At 42.5% G+C, this 19,875-nt stretch overlaps 1 protein-coding gene across 2 annotated transcripts in view; it reads left to right on the top strand.

Moving 5' to 3' along the window:
* The window catches only part of EDC4 (enhancer of mRNA decapping 4), a 948,906-nt gene that overhangs the window by 105,505 nt on the left and 823,526 nt on the right, over positions 1 to 19,875 (top strand). For both annotated transcript variants that reach the window (XM_075325634.1, XM_075325635.1), the window contains exons 4-5: positions 9,474 to 9,573; positions 12,055 to 12,241. In XM_075325634.1, the coding sequence (XP_075181749.1) occupies positions 9,474 to 9,573; positions 12,055 to 12,241 (287 nt within the window). The remainder of the gene's footprint in view (positions 1 to 9,473; positions 9,574 to 12,054; positions 12,242 to 19,875) is intronic.

The raw sequence follows: 19,875 nt of genomic DNA on the forward strand, positions 1-19,875 counted from the left end.
TTTTTTTTGTTGTTTTGTTTTTTTTTGCTGTTTACGTACCTTAGGGGTCCTCCAAATGCGACATGGTGCCCGCAATATTTTTCAGCCAAATTTCCTTTCCAAAATTCAAATATTGCTCCTTCCTTTCCAAGCCCTCCCATTTGTCTAATCAAAGGTTTCTGACCACATGTGGGGTATTGGCGTGTTCATAAGAAAGTGGGTAACATGTTTTGGGGTCTATTTTGTTGTGCTATTTCTTCTAAAAGTGAATAAATTTGGGGTAGAGCAACATTTTAGGTCAAATTTTGTTATTTGCTTTGTTTCATTCCACATTGCTTTAGTTCCTGTGAAGCACCTGAAGGGTTAATAAACTTCTTGGATGTGGTTTTGAGTACTTTGAGGGGTGCAGTTTTTAGAATGGTGTCACTTTTGGGTATTTTCTTTCACCTAGGCCTCTCAAAGTCACTTCAAATGTGATGTGGTCCCTAAATGGTTTTGTGAATTTTGTTGAAAAAATGGGAAATTGCTGGTGAACTTTGAACCCTTCTAACTTCCTAACCCCAAAAAAATGTTGTTTCAGAAATTGCGCTAATGTAAAGGAGACACTTGGTAAATGTTATTTATTAACTATTTTGTGTGTCATAACTCTCTGGGTTAAGGGCGTAAAAATTAAAAGTTTGAAAATTGCAAAATTTTCATCACATTTCCGATATTATTTATTTATTTATTTTTTTTTCACAAATAAAAGCAAAAAATATTATTCTAAATTTATAACTATCATGAAGTACAATATGTCTCGAAAAAATGTCAGAATCAACGGGATCCGTTGAAGCGTTCGAGAGTTATAACCACATAAAGGGACACTGGTCAGAATTGCAAAAAATGGCCTGGGCATTAAGTACAAAACTTGCTTCGTCCTTAAGGGGTTAAACTCCATCATGACATTTGATGCAAGTTTACGTCCTGGTCAGGAAGAGGTTCCCACAAAATGGTGTAAACTTATGTCATGGCAATCATGCGAGCAGAGAAGTTGTGCTCGCTCGATCACCACCGAGAGACTGCGTTAGTCATAGCTGAACTCTGGCTGTGATGGCCAGGCTCGGTGCCCTCCTTGCTTTTGTTTAACCCTCTAAATGCTGCAATCAATAGCGATTGCTGCATTTGTCCCACCTGATGGGGACCCCTGCAACATGACCATGAGGTGCTAATTCTTGTCATGGCAACCAGAGTTTAAATAATGACCTCTGGGTCAGCCAGCTAAGGTGGCCTGTTAGACCATTACAAGAGCATAGTCTAAAAGGCATTCGTCCAATGTATTGTAATGTATGTGCATTGCAATGCATTATACCAATGATCATAGTAATAAAAGTTAAAATCCCATATAGTGACTAAAAAAGAAATCAATTCACAAAATAAAGAATTAAAAAGATCTTACACGTGTGTATCATATAGTTGAAACCAGAAGTTTACATACACTACTTAACAAGACACATATGCATGTTTTTCTCACTATCTTATGAAATAAGAATAAACCTTTCCCATTTTTAGCTCAATTTAGGATTACCAAAATTTATTTTTTGTTTGCCAATTGCCAGAATGAGAGACTGTTTTAAGGCATCTTTATTACTTTCTGAAAAGTCAAAAGTTTACATACACTAAGAGTGCTATGCCTTTAACCCCATAAAGACGAAGCCAATTTTATACTTAATGACAGGGGCATTTTTTGCAATTCTGAGCACTGGCACTTTCACAGGTTATAACTCTGGAACACTTAAACGGATCCCGATGTTTCTGAGATTTTTTTTTTTTTTACTTTTCATGACATATTGTAGTTTAGGATAGTTATAAATTTAGGACTGTATTATTTTGCTTTTATTTGTGAAAAAAATTGGAAATTTAATACATTTGGCAATTTTCAAACTTTTATGCCCTTAAACCAGAGAGTTATGTCAGACAAAATAGTAAAAGGCACATTGTGTACATATCATTAGTGGGCAGCTCTGATGTTTAGGCGGTTAAATCCAAGTTTATTAAGTTTGAAAATTCATCCACTTTTTGATTGATGTGTGCACCTCTCCTGATACTATCCGGGCGGGTTATGCACATGATTCCCGCCCCCCCCTCGCCGCCTGTTCCTCCCTCTCTCTGGCTGTATGCAAATTTCTCTCTTAAGTTACACGTCGTCGGCGTTGGCGCCTGCGCACAGCGCTTATCTCCGGCGCCATGTTTTTAAAGCCCGCATTACACTGTTTGGTGTCTGAGAGGGCGGCGCATGCACCCTCGCTTCTTCAGATCTCGTTGTGACTGCAGGAGTGCGCGCGGTCACACCAGGACTGGAGAACAGCTGATCTCACCGATTAGCTGCAGCAGACTATATAATGGCAGACGTCTGCTGCAGCTAATCGGTAAGATCCTCGGTAATCGGTAAGATCATCAGATACTCAAAATCACTGAACCAGTAAGTAATAAAAAAAAAAAACGCAATTTTTTTTTAATTTTTTTATTTGAAGAAACACTTCCCAACACATTCCCTCGTTCACCAATTTATTGAAGGGGACAAAACTAATCTGTTCTGCTGTAATCCATTTTGGAGATCCCACGACTGTGTTCCTGCATATGGGAGGCACGCTCAGGGAACGTATCCACAATTTTGTGAAAGTGCAGACCCTCCATGTGAGGAGTGTGGGTGCAGTGACCTGACAATATTGCACTTGCGCCCCCCCGGGTCCACAGCAAGCCAGTGTGAGCCTGCAGTAAGCTGTGTCCCTGCATGCGGAGAGCCGGCTAAGAGCTGCTGTCTGCGCATGCAGCCAGTTTTTCTTCTGAAGACTAGGTGCATGAGGTCGCGGGGGGATCAACGCTCCAGAATGTAACGGTGGAGACCAGAGCAGGACCGGGGGGTGACAGCATGACAAGGGGTGACCTAGGAGGAGGACCTTTCTGTGCCATCTGTCATGTCAAATGGCACAGAAATCAAAGGAGAAAGATAAATGCGGTGGCAGCCATTTTAGATAAGGGGACAGGGACCAGGGGGAGGAGAATTTTGTGACATCTGTGATCAGGGGAGGATATTTATCTCCCATCAGACATGTTTGATCATGCCAGATGAGAGAAATAATTTTTTTTTTTTCATTTTTTTTACCGGGACTGCATTAACTTTCACGTCGTCACTGTTACATGGTTTGTAATGGCGATCATGTGACCGGGGACCGGAAAAACGAAAAACCGACCTGGAACATGATTTCCAGGGTCTCTGCTACCCCAGGTAGATGAAATCCCGGAAATTTTCCAACACTGGGGGGGGTGCTATTTACTTTTTTTCGGACCACCGTTTAAAAACAGTAGATCAGAATAAGTACCCTTTTCTACTGTCGTTTTAATTTGTACCACCGTCATAAAGGGGTTAAACAATATGGCCATATATAACAATATCAGCCCATATGATGATGTCATGTGTTTTGAAGCGTCTGTTAATCAGACACACCTGTGGATGTATTTTAATGCACAACTGAAACACACTACTTTTGTGTAGCATCATGAGAAAGTCAAAATAAATCAGCCAAGATCTCAGAAAGAGAATTGTGGACTTGCACATGTATGGTTCATTTTTGGGTGAAATTTCTAGATACCTGAAGGTGCCTCGTTCATCTGTGCAAACAATTACACCCAAATACAAACCAGATGGGAATGACCAGCCATCATACTGCTCAGGAAGGATATGGGTTCTGTGTACCAGATATGAACATGCTTTTATCAGATAGGTGCATATCAATCCAAGAACAAAAGCAAAAAACCTTGTGAAGATGCTGGGGGAAGCTGGTAAGATTGTGTCATTATCTACAGTGAAACGAGTACTGTATCAATATGGGCTGAAAGGCCACCCTGCCAGGAAGAAGCAGTTACTCCAAAAAAAACACAAAGCCAGATTAATGTTTACAAATTCACACAGGAACAAACTAAAATGCAATAGCAGGCGATCAAAACATAGCATCTGAGCAAAAATGGTACCTTTGAAAAAGTCAGCTCAAGATACAAAAAATACGCCTTTTTTCAGACAAACTTCAGATTTCTTTTTTTTTTTTTTTTAACCCCTTAGATAAAAGCAAACCTATTCATGTTTGGTGTCTATGAACTCTCACCGACCTCTGGCATCACACTGATACATCGGTTTTACCATATAGTGTATAGAGTGAATAAAATATCTCAAACAGTAGTGCAATAGAATTTGTTTTTTTTTTTTTTTTTTTTTTTTTTTTTCTTTTTCTTAGCACTTTTTGCCCATTTGGAATTTTTTTTTTGCTGTTCACCAGTACACGATATGGTAAAAACTCATGGTTTCATTCAAAAGTACAACTCGTAACCCAAAGAACAAGCTGTGGTCATGTGGACCATATTGACTGAAAAATAAAGTTATGTCTCTCGGAAGAAGAGCGGCGAATTAATCTGGGGGTGTCTTACCAGGGAGAGTGGGTAGCAGCGGAGCGCGAGTCACAGGAGGCAGGAGCGGTACTTGAGTACTGTGATGCTGGCAATGGTACAGAGGGAGGCCCAGATACTCACTGCGGTCTCTGCTCTGCGTGGGGGGCGGTGAGTTGCCGGCCATTCTGAATATGTCGGCAGGCTACGGTAAGAGCTTCAAATAATGGCGTCCGGAGTCGGTGCGTGCGCAGATAAGAGCTTGAGCTGAGAGCTCAATCTGCGCTGACTCTAGGCGCCTTTATTTGAATCCCTGACCGCCGACCTCTTCAGAATGGCCGCACAGAGCAGCCACGCACTGAGCAGAGTGGCACCGCCCAATGCACACAACAGTGCCGTACTTACCAGCGCCGGCAACACCCACAAAGCATTATCCCTGCCTCCTTTGACCCCTCTTCACAACCCACCGGTAAGCTACATTCGGTTTTTAAGACTCACCCCTCATTTTCCTCCCAAATTTTTGGGAGTAAAAGTGCATCTTATAATCCGAAAAATACGGTACTTTATCAAAGCCGCTTCTAGGTCATGTAGAGGGCAGTGTGATCCTGAGTCTAAAGTGCCATCAGGTGATTCAAAGGCCCAGAGGCGGCGCTTCACACCAGAGAAGACAGTTATCGGCGAGTATATTACCATATTGACACTTCATGTACACTAACATTTACATGGCTTCTTTAGGTGGACTATTTTGTTTATTTTACAATGGAGGATTGTAGATATGAACCAATTCTAAGGTTAACATGTAATTTCCAAGACACACACTTCCCCACTAATTTACGAGCTCTAGACAAACTTCTGTAAATATGTGACATCAGACTGCTGTGATGGTGTTCTGCACACTTTCACGATTCCTCTGAATTCCTATCCTAGTGACCACAATTATCTGATCTGCATAGTTATGGTTACATTTGGACTACGGTAGTCTCAGCCGCCTATTTCAGTAGCACACTGATAGAAGCGGATGAGAATTTAGTCCTAATTTAACCACAATTATTCCATCACTATGTTTTAGCTTTTTAAAGCCTTGCAACCCTTACTCCGTTAATAAAGCAGAAAGAGGTAAACACTTTAAGGATGAGTTGCTGCTCTTGGGCTACTGTTGCCTGCTTGGCCACCAAGCCAAAATTTGCCAGCCAGGCCCTGTGAATAGGAATAGCATAGTAGAAGTAAAGGGGCAAATAGAATACTGCTGCATTTTTGAAAGAAGTAGCATGTCAAATCTTACAGCGTTTTGTAGTAATTTTTTTCACCATTGACAGCAATGGGTGCAAAAAATGGAGCTGCTGCGTTTTTGCTGCTTTTGTGTGCAATGAAACAAAGTTTACTAAACATGCACTGTAGACAAATGGCACACCAAAAAGGCAGTAAGGCAGCAAAGCCTACTTTTTAGAAGTTTCGTTTATTTACTGCCAAGAGAGCAGGTTTTGGCTGCAGAAAAACAGTGAAAACGCAACGGGTGAACATAGCCAAAGGCTATTTACAAGGGCAGATGCCTTTTTTTTTTTTTTTTTTTTTTTTTTTTTTTTTTAAAAAAGGGCTTGGCTAATTAGTGAACAAACACTGTAAGGCTAGGTTCACACACTGCGTTTTTTTTTTTTGACGCTGCGTTTTTTGCGGCAAAAAACGCATAAAAATGCACCCGCGTAAAAAAAACACGGCCAAACGCACGCCTTTTTGCCGCGATTTGGTGCGTTTTTTGCGGCGTTTTGCTGCATTTTTGCTCACTGCGTCTTTATGCGTTTTTTATCAGTGAACAAAAAAAAAAAGTTTGTCATTTCCTTCTTCAATATGTTCTTCATTCTCCACTAGTGTATGCAGGAGAGCAGACAGCTGCAGAACTACAAGGCTCCGCATACTCCATCCAATAGTGTATGCAGGAGAGCAGACAGCAGCTGCAGAACTACAATGCTCAGCATGCTCCATCCAGGACTGTATGCTGGAGGGAGAGTCAGGGGGAGCAGACCTACAATGCTCAGCATCCTCCATCCAATAGTGTATGCAGGAGAGCAGACAGCAGCTGTCGAACTACAAGGCTCAGCATCCTCCTTCCAGGACTGTATGCAGGATTTCTTTGCCCCCCCAAACAAAAAAAATGACGTGGGCTTCGCCATATTTTTGTATGCTAGCCGGGTACAGCAGGCAGGTACGGGCTGCCCCCAACCCCCAGCTGCCTATTTGTACCCGGCTGGGAACCAAAAATATAGGGAAGCCCTTTTTTTTTTTTAAATTATTTCATGAAATAATTTTAAAAAAAAAAATGACGTGAGCTTCGCCCAATTTTTGAGTCCAGCAGGGTACAACTAGGCAGCATCCTCCATCCAATAGTGTATGCAGGAGAGCAGACAGCAGCTGTCGAACTACAAGGCTCAGCATCCTCCTTCCAGGACTGTATGCAGGATTTCTTTGCCCCCCCCCCCCCAAAACAAAAAAAAAATGACGTGGGCTTCGCCATATTTATGTATGCTAGCCAGGTACAGCAGGCAGGTACGGGCTGCCCCCAACCCCCAGCTGCCTATTTGTACCCGGCTGGGAACCAAAAATATAGAGAAACCCTTTTTTTTTTTTTTTTTTTTTTTTTTTTTTTTTAATTATTTCATGAATTTCATGAAATAATTAAAAAAAAAATGACATGAGCTTCGCCTAATTTTTGTGTCCAGCCGGGTACAACTAGGCAGCTGGGGATTGGAATCCACAGTGCAGGGTGCCCATGCTTTCTGGGCACCCCCGCTGCAAATTGCAGTCCGCAGCCACCCCAGAAAATGGCGCTTTCATAGAAGCGCCATCTTCTGGCGCTGTATCCAACTCTTCCAGCTGCTTGATGCCGGGTGGCTCAATGGGTAATAATGGGGTTAGGGCTAGCTGTATATAATCAGCTGGCCCTAAGCCCGAAATTCATGGTGTCACGCCAATATTGGGCATGGCCACCATGAATTTCTAGTAAAGATAAAAAAACCACAACACACAGAAAAATATTTTTATTAGAAATAAAACACAACACAATTAGTGACTCCATCTTTATTGAAATAAAGAACCCCCCCTCCGCAGTAATCCTGGGTCAAGGGTCCCGCGCTGTCCAATCCGGATCCAATATCATCTGATCGGTTTGCTGGAAGGCAAAGCAATCAGATTATGTGTCAGGATCAAGTGCCTGAATCACATCACACATCAGCTTGATTGTATAAAAGCCGTTTATACAATCAGCAGATGCATCAGTGCAAAAGAAAAAAAAAATACTCACTCATTTGCTGATTACCGGCAGCTCCTGGAGCAGAGTCTGATCCCGTCCGATCTGCCGGTAATCAGGGATGAAGTCTCCTGACGCATCCGCTGATGGGTGAAGCCGGCCGGCTGCTGGCGTCAGCCCGAGACTTACGATCAGCTGATGCTTCCGGTGACTGCATCAGGTGATCCATCGCCAGGTCCTGCATCCTGCTGGCATACGTACCCGGGGAGACTGCACACGCCTGGAGCGGCGGTACCGGGAGGAGGATCTGGGAGCGGACATGGCACGGGGAGTCTGCAGACAGGTGAGTATGACTTTTTTTTTTTTTTTTTTTCTACTGTTCACTTTTGTTTTCGCAGCCGCTTTCACCTCCTGCCCGTATATGACGCCGCACAGCAGCATACATGCACAGGATGAGAGGTGGAAGCGGCGGTGACGGTACCGGGAAGATTCACGCTTTTGTGTTTACGGACAGAAGGAATCCTCTTGCTGTACATATCACTTTACTACCCACCTCCTGCGTTTTATAGCTGCGTTTTTGGTCTTAGAAATGCACTAAAACGTACCAAAACGTACCTATTTGCGTTTCTCATTGCGTCTTTCAACATCCCATTGCACTCAATGGATGAAAAGCGCAGTGAAAAACGCGGGAATAATTGACATGCTGCGTTTCTGTGGCACCACAAAAACGCAGCTGAAAAAAAAACGCTGTGTGCAGACAGCAAAAATGAAAACTCATAGACTTTGCTGGGGAAGCAAAGTCATGCAGTTTTCGGAGCAAAAACGCACCCGAAAACTGCGCAAAAACGCCGCGAAAAACGCACTGTGGGAACTTACCCTAAATACTGCTCTCATAGCTCTATGGACATAGGCCAGTAAATTTGTGCAGAATGTCACAGTCCATGTGTGCTAGGAAGAAGTTGCGTGAATTGCTGCAAATTACTCATTTTATATAGGCGAAAAATGATGGAAATGATTGTGTATGTGTGTATATGTATGTGTGTATATATGTGTGTATGTATATGTTGTGTGTGTGTGTGTGTGTGTGTGTGTGTGTGTATGTATATATATATTGTGTGTGTGTGTGTGTGTGTGTGTATATATATTATAGTGTGTGTGTGTGTATATATATTATAATTATAGTGTGTGTGTGTGTGTATATATATTATAATTATAATGTGTGTGTGTGTGTGTGTGTATATATATTATAATTATAGTGTGTGTGTGTGTGTGTGTGTATATATATAATTATAGTGTGTGTGTGTGTGTATATATTATAATTATAGTGTGTGTGTGTGTATATATATTATAATTATAGTGAGTGTGTGTGTGTATATATATTATAATTATAGTGTGTGTGTGTATATATATATATTATAATTATAGTATGTGTGTATATATTATAATTATAATGTGTGCGTGTGTGTGTATATATTATAATTATAGTGTGTGTGTATATATTATAATTATGTGTGTGTGTGTGTGTGTGTATATATTATAATTATGTGTGTGTGTGTGTATATGTATGTGTATATATGTGTATGTATGTATGTATGTATGTATATGTGTATATATGTATGTATGTATGTATGTATATGTGTATATAGAGAGATGGAGAGAGAAAAATTTGTATAGAATTTTTTTTTTTTCACTTCCCCTGAAGTTCTGGCATTGTATGCATGTAAAACTTGCAGTCAAAAATTCTATAAACAGGGGCGCAAAAACAATTGCTAATGGTAAAATTTACTCCTTTCTGTCCTTTTTAATGCATTTTTTTTCTTTTCTTCTTTATATATAGGTTAAAATACAGCCTGTGGCGAAATATGATTGGGAACAGAGATACTATAGTGGAAATTTGATTGCAGTGTCTAATGCGTATCTTGCATATGCTATAAGAGGTAAATATTTAATTTTTAGTAAGGATTAATGCTGAGCGAACTCGCAGAAAACTGGGACCCTGCTGAATTTTTAAATAACCTGGATCTAGTCTGTAATCTGGTACCCATATAAGTCTATGGGAACCAGGATCCAGAGATTAAAAATGTTGGTAGAAGGGATTGGGGGGGGGGGGGAGTAGCAGTGCGCCCAGTGTACTCACCAAACCTCTATTATGGCGGAAAGCTACTTCCCGGTCATACTTTCCTGCTGAAGCTGACAATCAACCCTTATTGAATATTTGCTGCTCTACCCGCCCACCAGCTCGTGTAATTGGTTCCAGTTAGACATTCCCCCTACCTGAGTTTCTTGACTAGAACCAATCACAGGCACCAGGATGGCCGGTGGGCGGAAAAAGCAGTGCAGCTGTCTGCGGGTGAGTATCGTGGTATAAAGAGAAATTAATAAAACAATCGTCGCAGGGTCCCTGTATTCTGATACCAGCACAGATAAAGCCCACGGCTGCAGCCCCTAGCTGTTGGCTTTATCATGGCTATGTATCAAAATAAGGCCAGGGTAACACTTGCATGAGTCTCGCATCGCATCACCCAGCAGCCGCACACTCTCCTGACAGGAGCGGGTCAGCTGCATGTAGTTCTATGCAGCTGCACGCTGATGTCCAGAGAGTGTGCAGCTCCCAGGTAATGCGATGCGAGACTCTTGCTGGTCATACGGTCCTTGTTAGCGCACCGTAAGGCCGGAGTCACACTCACGTATTGCATCCTAAAGACACGAGCATGCAGCTGCATAGAACTACATGCAGCCGACCCGATCCTGTCAGAGTTTGTGTAGCCGTGCTGGGTAATGCGATGCGTGACTCGTGAAAGGCCCTCGCAAGTGTGACTCCGGCCTAAGAGGAACCGCATGCATCTTTTTTTTTTTTTTAACATGTATTTATGTGATTAAAATAAAAAAAACAAAAAACGTGCAGTCCCTTTCTCACAAACCCCCCCCCAATTTTGATACCCAGCCAAGATAAAACTAACAGCTGGGTCTGTATTCTCAGGTCCAGCCTTAAAATATCAGCCTCCTAGCTGCCTGGAATTGTCACATCCATTGGATGTGACAATCCCGGAGCTAATAACAGCGCACAGCTGTCACTAAGCCCTAGGTTAGTGATAGCAGGAGTCTGACACCCCATCATTAATGTGTAAGTGACCGTAATTAAAGACTCCAAAAAAATCCTTTATTTGAAACAAAATACAAAAACCGCATTTTTTTTCACCTTTATCAACCCCAACACACTTCTGTAGGTCCGACATAATCCACATGACGTCCCATGACGATTCCAGCTCTGCTACATCTGTCAAAACGAGCAGTCATAGAGCACGACTGCTCGCTGTGCGCTCCAGAGAATGAATGAGCCGCAATGACTGATTGCAGGGCAGACGCCGTCACACAGGCTGGGGGCGTGTCTAACTGCAACCGATCAGAGGCAAGGTTGGCCGGTAGGCGGGGAAAGCAGTGCGGAGTGCATTTGGATGAGCAGTGTACAGCCGAGCGGGAGCGGTTTATAGCTGCAACGGAGCCTCGATAAGTATGAAGCTCTCGCTCCCTTGTTGGTGTGTTTTTTCTTTTTTTTTTCAACTTCTCAAGTTCCGGATCAAACAGCCGTAATCCTGGGCCCCGAACCTAGGAAACTTTGAAACCGTGCGGATCCGAGCTTTTACAGTCCAGGTCCTCCCAGCTCTAGTAAGAATGTTAAAAAATACAAAATAAGACCAAAGAAGATTTTGGGAACTATAATGGGGGGCATTTTTATAAAAGGAACTTTGTGTGTGTGTTTTAAATAATAAAAAATTAGTACTTGCTGGTAATCTGGAGATCTTAAACGTGATGATACTCTCCCTGCAGTTGCGCACTGTCCAGGTGTGACCCTGATAAGCGGTAGCAGAGGGCCAGGGGAGCGATGAACAGCACCCTCACTGTACAGTAAGCAGTCACTGGCCTGAAGACCTGGAGCGAGCGAGTGCAGGCAGAATATAACCATATCTGCATACAATTCTTTCAAGGGTTGTACGGCTTTCTGCAAAGTCTTCATTAACTTTTTGGCGGCAACTGCCATCTACAGTAATGTGGTGTATAACTGCTTTAAGAAGTTGTGTGAATAAAGAGAAGTTTTAATTTAACTCCTCTTTATTACCACAAAATCCTGCATTCCTTTAGTCAGCCAGCGGCTGCATTGTGGACACAAGTGTATGTTATCCCTGTTACTGCTTTTCTAGTTACATGGTACGACATAATTTAGGAGTAATAGCAGAGTACCAGTGTATCTTTGGGTCAGTGGTATTTTTTTAACTGGCATGTTCCTTTTATTACAAAGTACAAACCATTCATGGGCAGTGAACCGCTGCAAGAGTAAAAAGTAGGTCATCCCAATGCCGAACATTTTGTAGAAGGCTGGTTTATATTTTCATCTTATTTAAATGTTTCTGATTTACCAGGTTCCAATGGAACAGCTATGATACGGGTCCTCAGCATCACGACAGCAGAACGGATTTTGCTAAAAGGAATTACTGGTAGTGTTACAGACTTGGCATTTGCTCATCTAAACTCGGACCAGTTGGCATGTCTAGATGAAGCAGGAAGCCTCTTTGTATGGCGGCTCAACATGGAGAGTGGAAAAATAATGTACGTTGTACTATAGTGTTGTGTGTGTTGGTTTTTGCTTGTTTTTTTTATCAATTGTTTAAATGTTCCTGAAAGAAATATTTCAACAGTTCAGTTTTAAAAGGGGCAAAAAAGACCACTTTTATGCCCCTTTTATGCTGCAATACCTCATACATTAAAACAACACAAATTCCGAGGGATGTATAGGACCTGCACAGTCTAATTACCAAAAACCAGAAGCCCAATTATGGACTGCTGAAAAAGGTCACCATCAAAATAATTGAAATTAAAATATTTTTTAATGAAAATTCACCAATATGATGATAAATAAATAAAACAAAAAAATTCCTCCAATAGAACAAAAATTGGGGGACAGGCACATAAATATGATATATAAATACAAGATATATTTTTACAAATAACAGTCAAGTATCTCAGCACATGTAATAATAATATTGATAATATGGAATCCTTCAAATTATGATTAAAAAAGTGCAAAAATGTATGCAAAATATGACAAACATATGATTACTAATAAATATGCACCAAAAATATAAAGTATACCAATGCTTCAGTGCTAGCATAAAAAAATATTTTACCTTGGAAAAAATACTAATTGTATAATATATTTTAAGGAAAAACCTGTGTAAAAATATTGTGTAATACTATACAAAAAATAAATAAATTAAATTACCTTACCAAATATGTACAATTGAGATTATTTGTGTAGCTATATCTTGTATTTATATCATATTTACGTGACTGTCCCCTAATTTTTGTTCTATTTGAGGAAATTTCCTGTTTTCTTATAATATTGCTGAATTTTCAATAAAATATTTTAATTTCAATTATTTTGATGGTGACCTTTTTTCAGCGGTCCATAATTGGGCTTCTGGTTGTTGGTAATTATACCTCATACATTGTAGTAAACTGCTTTTTGTGTACCCACGAGGGATCAGGAGCCTGTGCCATTTGGCTCTTAAAGGGGATCTTTCACCAGCTTATAGAGTGATGTAGGGGCAGAGACCCTGATTAAAGCAATATATCACTTACTGAGCTGCTTGCTTGCATTTTAATGCAATCCCTGTTTTATCTACTGCTAATATAGCAGTTCTTGGAATGCTGTGCTCTGTAACTCTGCCCCATCACTAATTGGTAGCTTTTTGCACATGTGCAGTGTACAGACCAGTCAGTAATTTGGGTGTGGGTTATACAGAGCTCATGAATATGGAGGACATGGCAGCAGGTTTACTAGTCCCCTAGGTAATATCAAAACTACAGCAAGCAGCCCAGTATGTGACACATGACAAGAATCTGGATTCTTTCTCTATATTATGCTTGTCTCAGATTAATCAAATTCCTTTTTAAAAAGCCAATTTTGTTACCATGTCTAATGTGCTGTGGTTTGAGGTATTAGTACAGTGAATACTTAAAGTGTTTCTAATTCATCCTAGGCTTAGTGCTTACTTAATTTTAATAAACTTGTTTTCCAAAATGTAATATTCAATGCATGTCAGAGTGAAAATGCCAATTTGTCCACAGAAATGCCATTTCAGTCACTAAAATATTTTTGAGTGCAAGCTTATGCCATTGGACACCCCTTGCTTGATCAGTGTTTACATCTTTGGCTAAACGGCAACTTTTCAAGAAAACATGTCACTAAGTCAATAATTGTCGGTTTGTGCTTTTATTCCTGCTGTTCAGTTATGTGGTTTTATATTATTTATTTATTTTTTTTCTTTGCCATAGTGTTTCAGAAATTAAGAATTTGAAGCATGTCTCTAGGCAGCTCTAAATTTATACCCTGTGAGCAACTTAACTTTGGTAAGGGCCATAAGAATTAGGAAGAATTAAAAAGTCCCATATCTTTGGGACCGTGTGGCGGATCAAAAGTGTTAAAAAAAAAAAAAAAAAAAAAATGGCATCAAAGGATCAACATAAATTGGAGCTGTTGGAAATCAATGCACATGGTATTGTCCATTGACCATGATGGTAATCTCTGACTGTATAACAGGATCCCAGAGAACAGCCCCTTAACCTGATTGCATTTGCAGCTCTTTTTATGATTGATTAGTCTACCGAGCATGACCTAATCGTTGTGGCATGACAAACATATGTGACTTAGCACTGAGCCGGCCAATCAACAGAAAAGCCGCTGATGCTCTCAAGTTATGTTGTTATTGTTCTCATGCAGTAGCCAGTTTACTGTTATGGCTGGTGGACTATGCTGTGCGAACTGATTCATCGTTACTTCAGCGACAAAATAGGATTTAAAACTAGCCACTTTAGGTTTACTAAAATATCAAAACTTTTATACCTCCTTTTTTTTTTAACTAAAATTTAATTTGAATAAATTTTGTATTTGTCTTAATTACTTCATTTTGTTTTATTCATTGAGAAATAGATTTGTATTCCATGTTTTGGAGTCTTCATGGTGTGGTTTCAGTCTTTTTTTTTGTATATAACAATTGCAGTGAGAGGAATGTGGTAATTTGGTTTGCACATAGCTCTTCCATACCTCCCAACCGTCCCGGATTCTGCGGGACTTGCACGATTTATCAGGGCTGTCCCGCACTCCCGCGGCTCACAGCTGATGTCCCGGCTCCTCCCCTCAGTGGAGTGAATAAATTAAATTAAATTATCATCGGCTCTGGACTTTCAGGGCGGCCGGGACTCGAACTCGTGGAGCTGTGAGTCATTGTTTCAAAGGCAGCAGCTCTAACCACTGAGCTACTGCCTCTATTGAAACCTATAGGAAGATTTTGTTATCTTGACCTCTATACTGCAGGTCAGACACCAGAAGCAGGTTATTCAGCTGCAAAGATGGATGAAGGGATGAATGGAGGGATAGAGGGAGGGATAGAGGGAGGGATGGATGGATGATAGAGGGATGAATGGAGGGATACAGGGAGGGATGAATGGAGGGATAGAGGCAGGGATGGATGGATGATAGAGGGATGAATGGAGGGATACAGGGAGGGATGAATGGAGGGATAGAGGCAGGGATGGATGGATGATAGAGGGATGAATGGAGGGATAGAGGGAGGGATGAATGGAGGGATAGAGGCAGGGATAGATGGATGATAGAGGAATGAATGAAGGGATGAATGGAGGGATAGAGGGAGGGATGGATGGATGATAGAGGGATGAATGGAGGGATAGAAGGATGGAGGGATAGAGGGATGAATGGAGGGATAGAGGGAGGGATGAATGGAGGGATAGAGGGATGAATGGAGGGATAGAGGCAGGGATGGATGGATGATAGAGGGATGAATTGAGGGATGAATGGAGGGATAGAGGGATGGATGGATGATAGAGGGATGAATGGAGGGATGAATGGAGGGATAGAAGGAGAGATGAATGGAGGGATAGAGGGATGAAAGGAGGGATAGAGGGAGGGATGAATGGATGATAGAGGGATGAATGGAGGGATGAATGGAGGGATAGAGGGAGGGATGGATGGATGATAGAGGGATGAATGGAGGGATAGGAGGGATGAATGGAGGGATAGAGGGATGAAAGGAGGGATAGAGAGAGGGATGGATGAATGGAGGGATGAATGGAGGGATAGAGGGAGGGATGGATGCATGGATGATAGAGGGATGAATGGAGGGATAGAGGGATGGATGGAGGGATGAATGGAGGGATAGAAGGAGGGATGAATGGAGGGATAGAGGGATGAATGGAGGGATAGAGGGATGAATGGAGGGATAGAGGGAGGGATGAATGGAGGGATAGAGGGATGAATGGAGGGATAGAGGCAGGGATGGATGGATGATAGAGGGATGAATTGAGGGATGAATGGAGGGATAGAGGGATGGATGGATGATAGAGGGATGAATGGAGGGATAGAAGGAGGGATGAATGGAGGGATAGAGGGATGAAAGGAGGGATAGAGGGAGGGATGGATGGATGATAGAGGGATGAATGGAGGTATGAATGTAGGGATAGAGGGAGGGATGGATGCATGGATGATAGAGGGATGAATGGAGGGATAGAGGGATGGATGGATGGATGATAGAGGGATGAATGGAGGGATAGAGGGAGGCATGGATGATAGAGGGATGAATGGAGGGATAGAGGGAGGGATGAATGGAGGGATAGAGGGAGGGATGGATGGATGAATGGATGGATGAATGGATGGATGAATGGAGGGATGAATGGAGGGATGAATGGAGGGATGAATGGAGGGATGAATGGAGGGATGAATGGAGGGATGAATGGAGGGATGAATGGAGGGATGAATGGAGGGATGAATGGAGGGATGAATGGAGGGATGAATGGAGGGATGGAGGGAGGGATGGAGGGAGGGATGGAGGGAGGGATGAATGGATGGATGAATGGAGGGATAGAGGGATGGATAGAGGGATAAATGGAGGGATGAATGGAGGGATGAATGGAGGGATAGAGGGAGGGATGGATGATAGTGGGATGGATGGATGATAGAGGGATGGATGATAGAGGGATATATAGATACACGACAGATAATAGATAGATAGAGAGAGAATCATAGATAGAGGGATAGAATCATAGATAGATAGATAGATAGATAGATAGAATCATAGATAGATAGAGGGATAGAGATAGATAGATAAATACTGTATCTCAATGTTGGTGAAAGAGTCAGATTCATTTGTTCCCATAAAACTACTATAAAGAAATGAGGAAAAAAATACAAATACAATTTTTTTTTTTTTTTATCTTCACCACCTTGGATTCAAACCAGCAACGTTCAAAACTTGTGTCCAGCAACCTCCTGGCTTTCCTAGCTGCTCTAGCTGTTGAGCCACTAGGATTGATGATGTCAGAGGGAGGATTTCACATAAATGAACCTACAATGCAGCCTCTTACACAGCAGATTACACAGGACACAGCTACATTGTACAGAGCAGCATCTCTTATGTCCTGTATTCTAGAGGGAGAGGAAAAGAGGATTTTTTTTCTTCTAATAAAGTTACTAAAAATAATAAAAAAAAATAGAATAATGTAATTTTATTGCACTTTTTTATAAAATAATAAACATCACAAATCAGCAAATAACATGGACATATTTGGTGTCCCTGTAATCGTAATGACCTGAACAACACAGCGATCAGGTATTTATGGGGATCGGTAAATGGCGGGAACAAAAAGGCGCAATTTATTATTTTTCTTTATTAAAACCCATAAAAAATGTAATAAAAATGGATCACTGAGGCCGTGTTCACACATAGCGTAAATGCGGCATTTTTTCTGCAGGTGTCCGCGCCACGAGTGCAATAACAATGTTCTCTGATTATTGCGTGTTTGCGGTATTTTTTATGCATTGTTCCCCTTATTTGATACATGTTTGTTGCTGATGTGAATCCTGAAGCTTATAAAGAAAGAAACACCAAATCCGCACAGTTCAGCGGCGTCTTTCCACGCACCAGGGGCGGAGATTTCAGGACGTCTCATCCACTTTGCTTGGACAATTAGTCCATATTCACATGTAGTGTAAATGCTGCATTTTTTTCTGCTGTTTCTTTGCACATTTATTCTGCTGTGTGTAATTGTCCAAGTAAAGTGGATGTGATTCCATGAAAAGACGCTGCTGAATTCTGCGGTTTTCGGGGGGGGGGGGTTCTATGTGGAGCTTAAAAAATGCAGGAAAAAGCTTCTCTGTACAATAAAAACACTTAAAAACGCAGATTCACATCTGAACCAAAAAAACAGAGAAGATTGTTATTGTGTAGTTTGGTGCAGACAGAAACAAAAAGAAACAGAATTTATGCAACGTGTGAACACGGATTGATAGGCACAAATAAGCAACATGTCATATAGTGACACATAGAAATATAAAAAAATTCTGACTGCTATAAATATGAATGAACAGTCCGGGGCATCTGCTGAATGACCCTTAAGCTGGGTTCACACTAAACGACAGCGACAACGACGTCGCTGTTACGTCACCATTTTCGGTGACGTAACAGCGACCTTGTAAGTCGCTGTTATGATCGCTGCTTAGCTGTCAAACACAGCAGAAGCAGCGATCATAACGTCGCTGTGCTACATGTTCAGAGAGCAGGGAGCCACGCTTAGCGCTGGCTCCTTGCTCTCCTACAGTACACATGGGGTTAATTAACCCGATGTGTGCTGCAGCTACATGTCACAGTTCAGAGAGCAGGGAGCCGCGCGCACTGCTTAGCGCTGGCTCCTTGCTCTCCTTGCTACAGTACACATCGGGTTAATTACCCGATGCATACTGCAGCCACATGTCACAGTGCAGGAGCCGGCACTGGCAGCAAGAGCGGCGGAGGCTGGTAACCAGCGTAAACATCGGGTAACCAGGGAAAGGTCTTCCCTTGGTTACCCGATGTTTACGCTGGTTACAGCTTACCGCAGCTGCCAGTGCCGGCTCCTGCTCGCTTCATTTCGTCGCTCTCTCGCTGTCACACACAGCGATGTGTGTGTCACAGCGGGAGAGTGACGACCAAAAAATGAAGCTGGACATTCAGCAACGACCGGCGACCTCACAGCAGGGGCCAGGTCGTTGCTGGATGTCACACACAGCGACAGCGACGGGACGTCGCTGTAACGTCACAGAAAATGGTGACGTAGCAGCGACGTCGTTGTCGCTGTGTGTGACACCAGCTTTACTGCTAAATGGGTGTGGCTAGGGGCGTGGCCAAAATTTGCCGCAGCGCGCCGCATACTTTGTCCCTCTTTCCTTTCTTGAAAAGTTGGGAGGTATGGCTCTTCACCGACTGCAACATTGTCACTGGTGTGACGATTCAGTTAAATCGAGAGAAGACAACTATTGTCTCTTTCCAGACTGATCGACTTCCTTATTGTTTTGTTTATAAACGTGTATTGCCTCGGGGGGGGCGGGGGAGAAGACTGGACCGGGATGCTGACTCTCCGTGATACCGCTGGAGCCGCCACACGGCTGATGATTATAGTGACACCGGAGGGCAGGGGAAGATACCGGTATCCAGCAGGAAAAGTCTCAGCTCCTGAATCGGCAGCATGTCCATGCGGTGACCGAGGGAAGTTGGAGCAGGGAGAGGGCCTGGATCAGAAGATGGCACAGAGGTCAGAAAAGAGGCGGAGAACGCAAACATAGCCTGCCGGCGTCGCATGGAAGCGGCTGCAAAGCTTGCACAGTTTGCAAGACAATCAGAGGAACCTCTGGAGGAGCCCGGTAAGATGGTGGAGGAGAATAGAGGGGAGGAGGAGGAAGATATGGAGGAGGCTGAAGAAATAGAGGGAAAACCAGGAGAAGACAAACAGGAGGAGGATTCAGGAGAGCAGCAGGTAGCAGAGGAAATACAGGAGAACCCCACTATTAGGCAATGTGCGCACATAGCGTTCTGTCCCTGCAGTTATTTCTGCAGCGATTTGAACAGCACACGTGCGCTTCAAATCGCTGCAGAAAGAGTCCGTAATGAAAAAAAAAAAAGCCGATTTCATGCGCTCTCAGTGCAGCCCCTCCCATAGAAAGAGCAGGTGATGCATGCAGAGCGCATGAAAGAAATGTCACTTCTTAGAACGTGCGCTTCGGGCAGCAACCAAAGCGCTGCGCTCTAATACGCCACGTGCGCACGTCTCCTGCATAATCTTCATAGATTATGCTGGGGACGCAGGACGCATGCACTTATGCTGCAGATCGCAGCGTAACTGCATGCAAATACGCA

Source organism: Anomaloglossus baeobatrachus, chromosome 10 (assembly GCF_048569485.1).
Source record: "Anomaloglossus baeobatrachus isolate aAnoBae1 chromosome 10, aAnoBae1.hap1, whole genome shotgun sequence".
In the NCBI taxonomy this organism is placed as follows: domain Eukaryota; kingdom Metazoa; phylum Chordata; class Amphibia; order Anura; family Aromobatidae; genus Anomaloglossus; species Anomaloglossus baeobatrachus.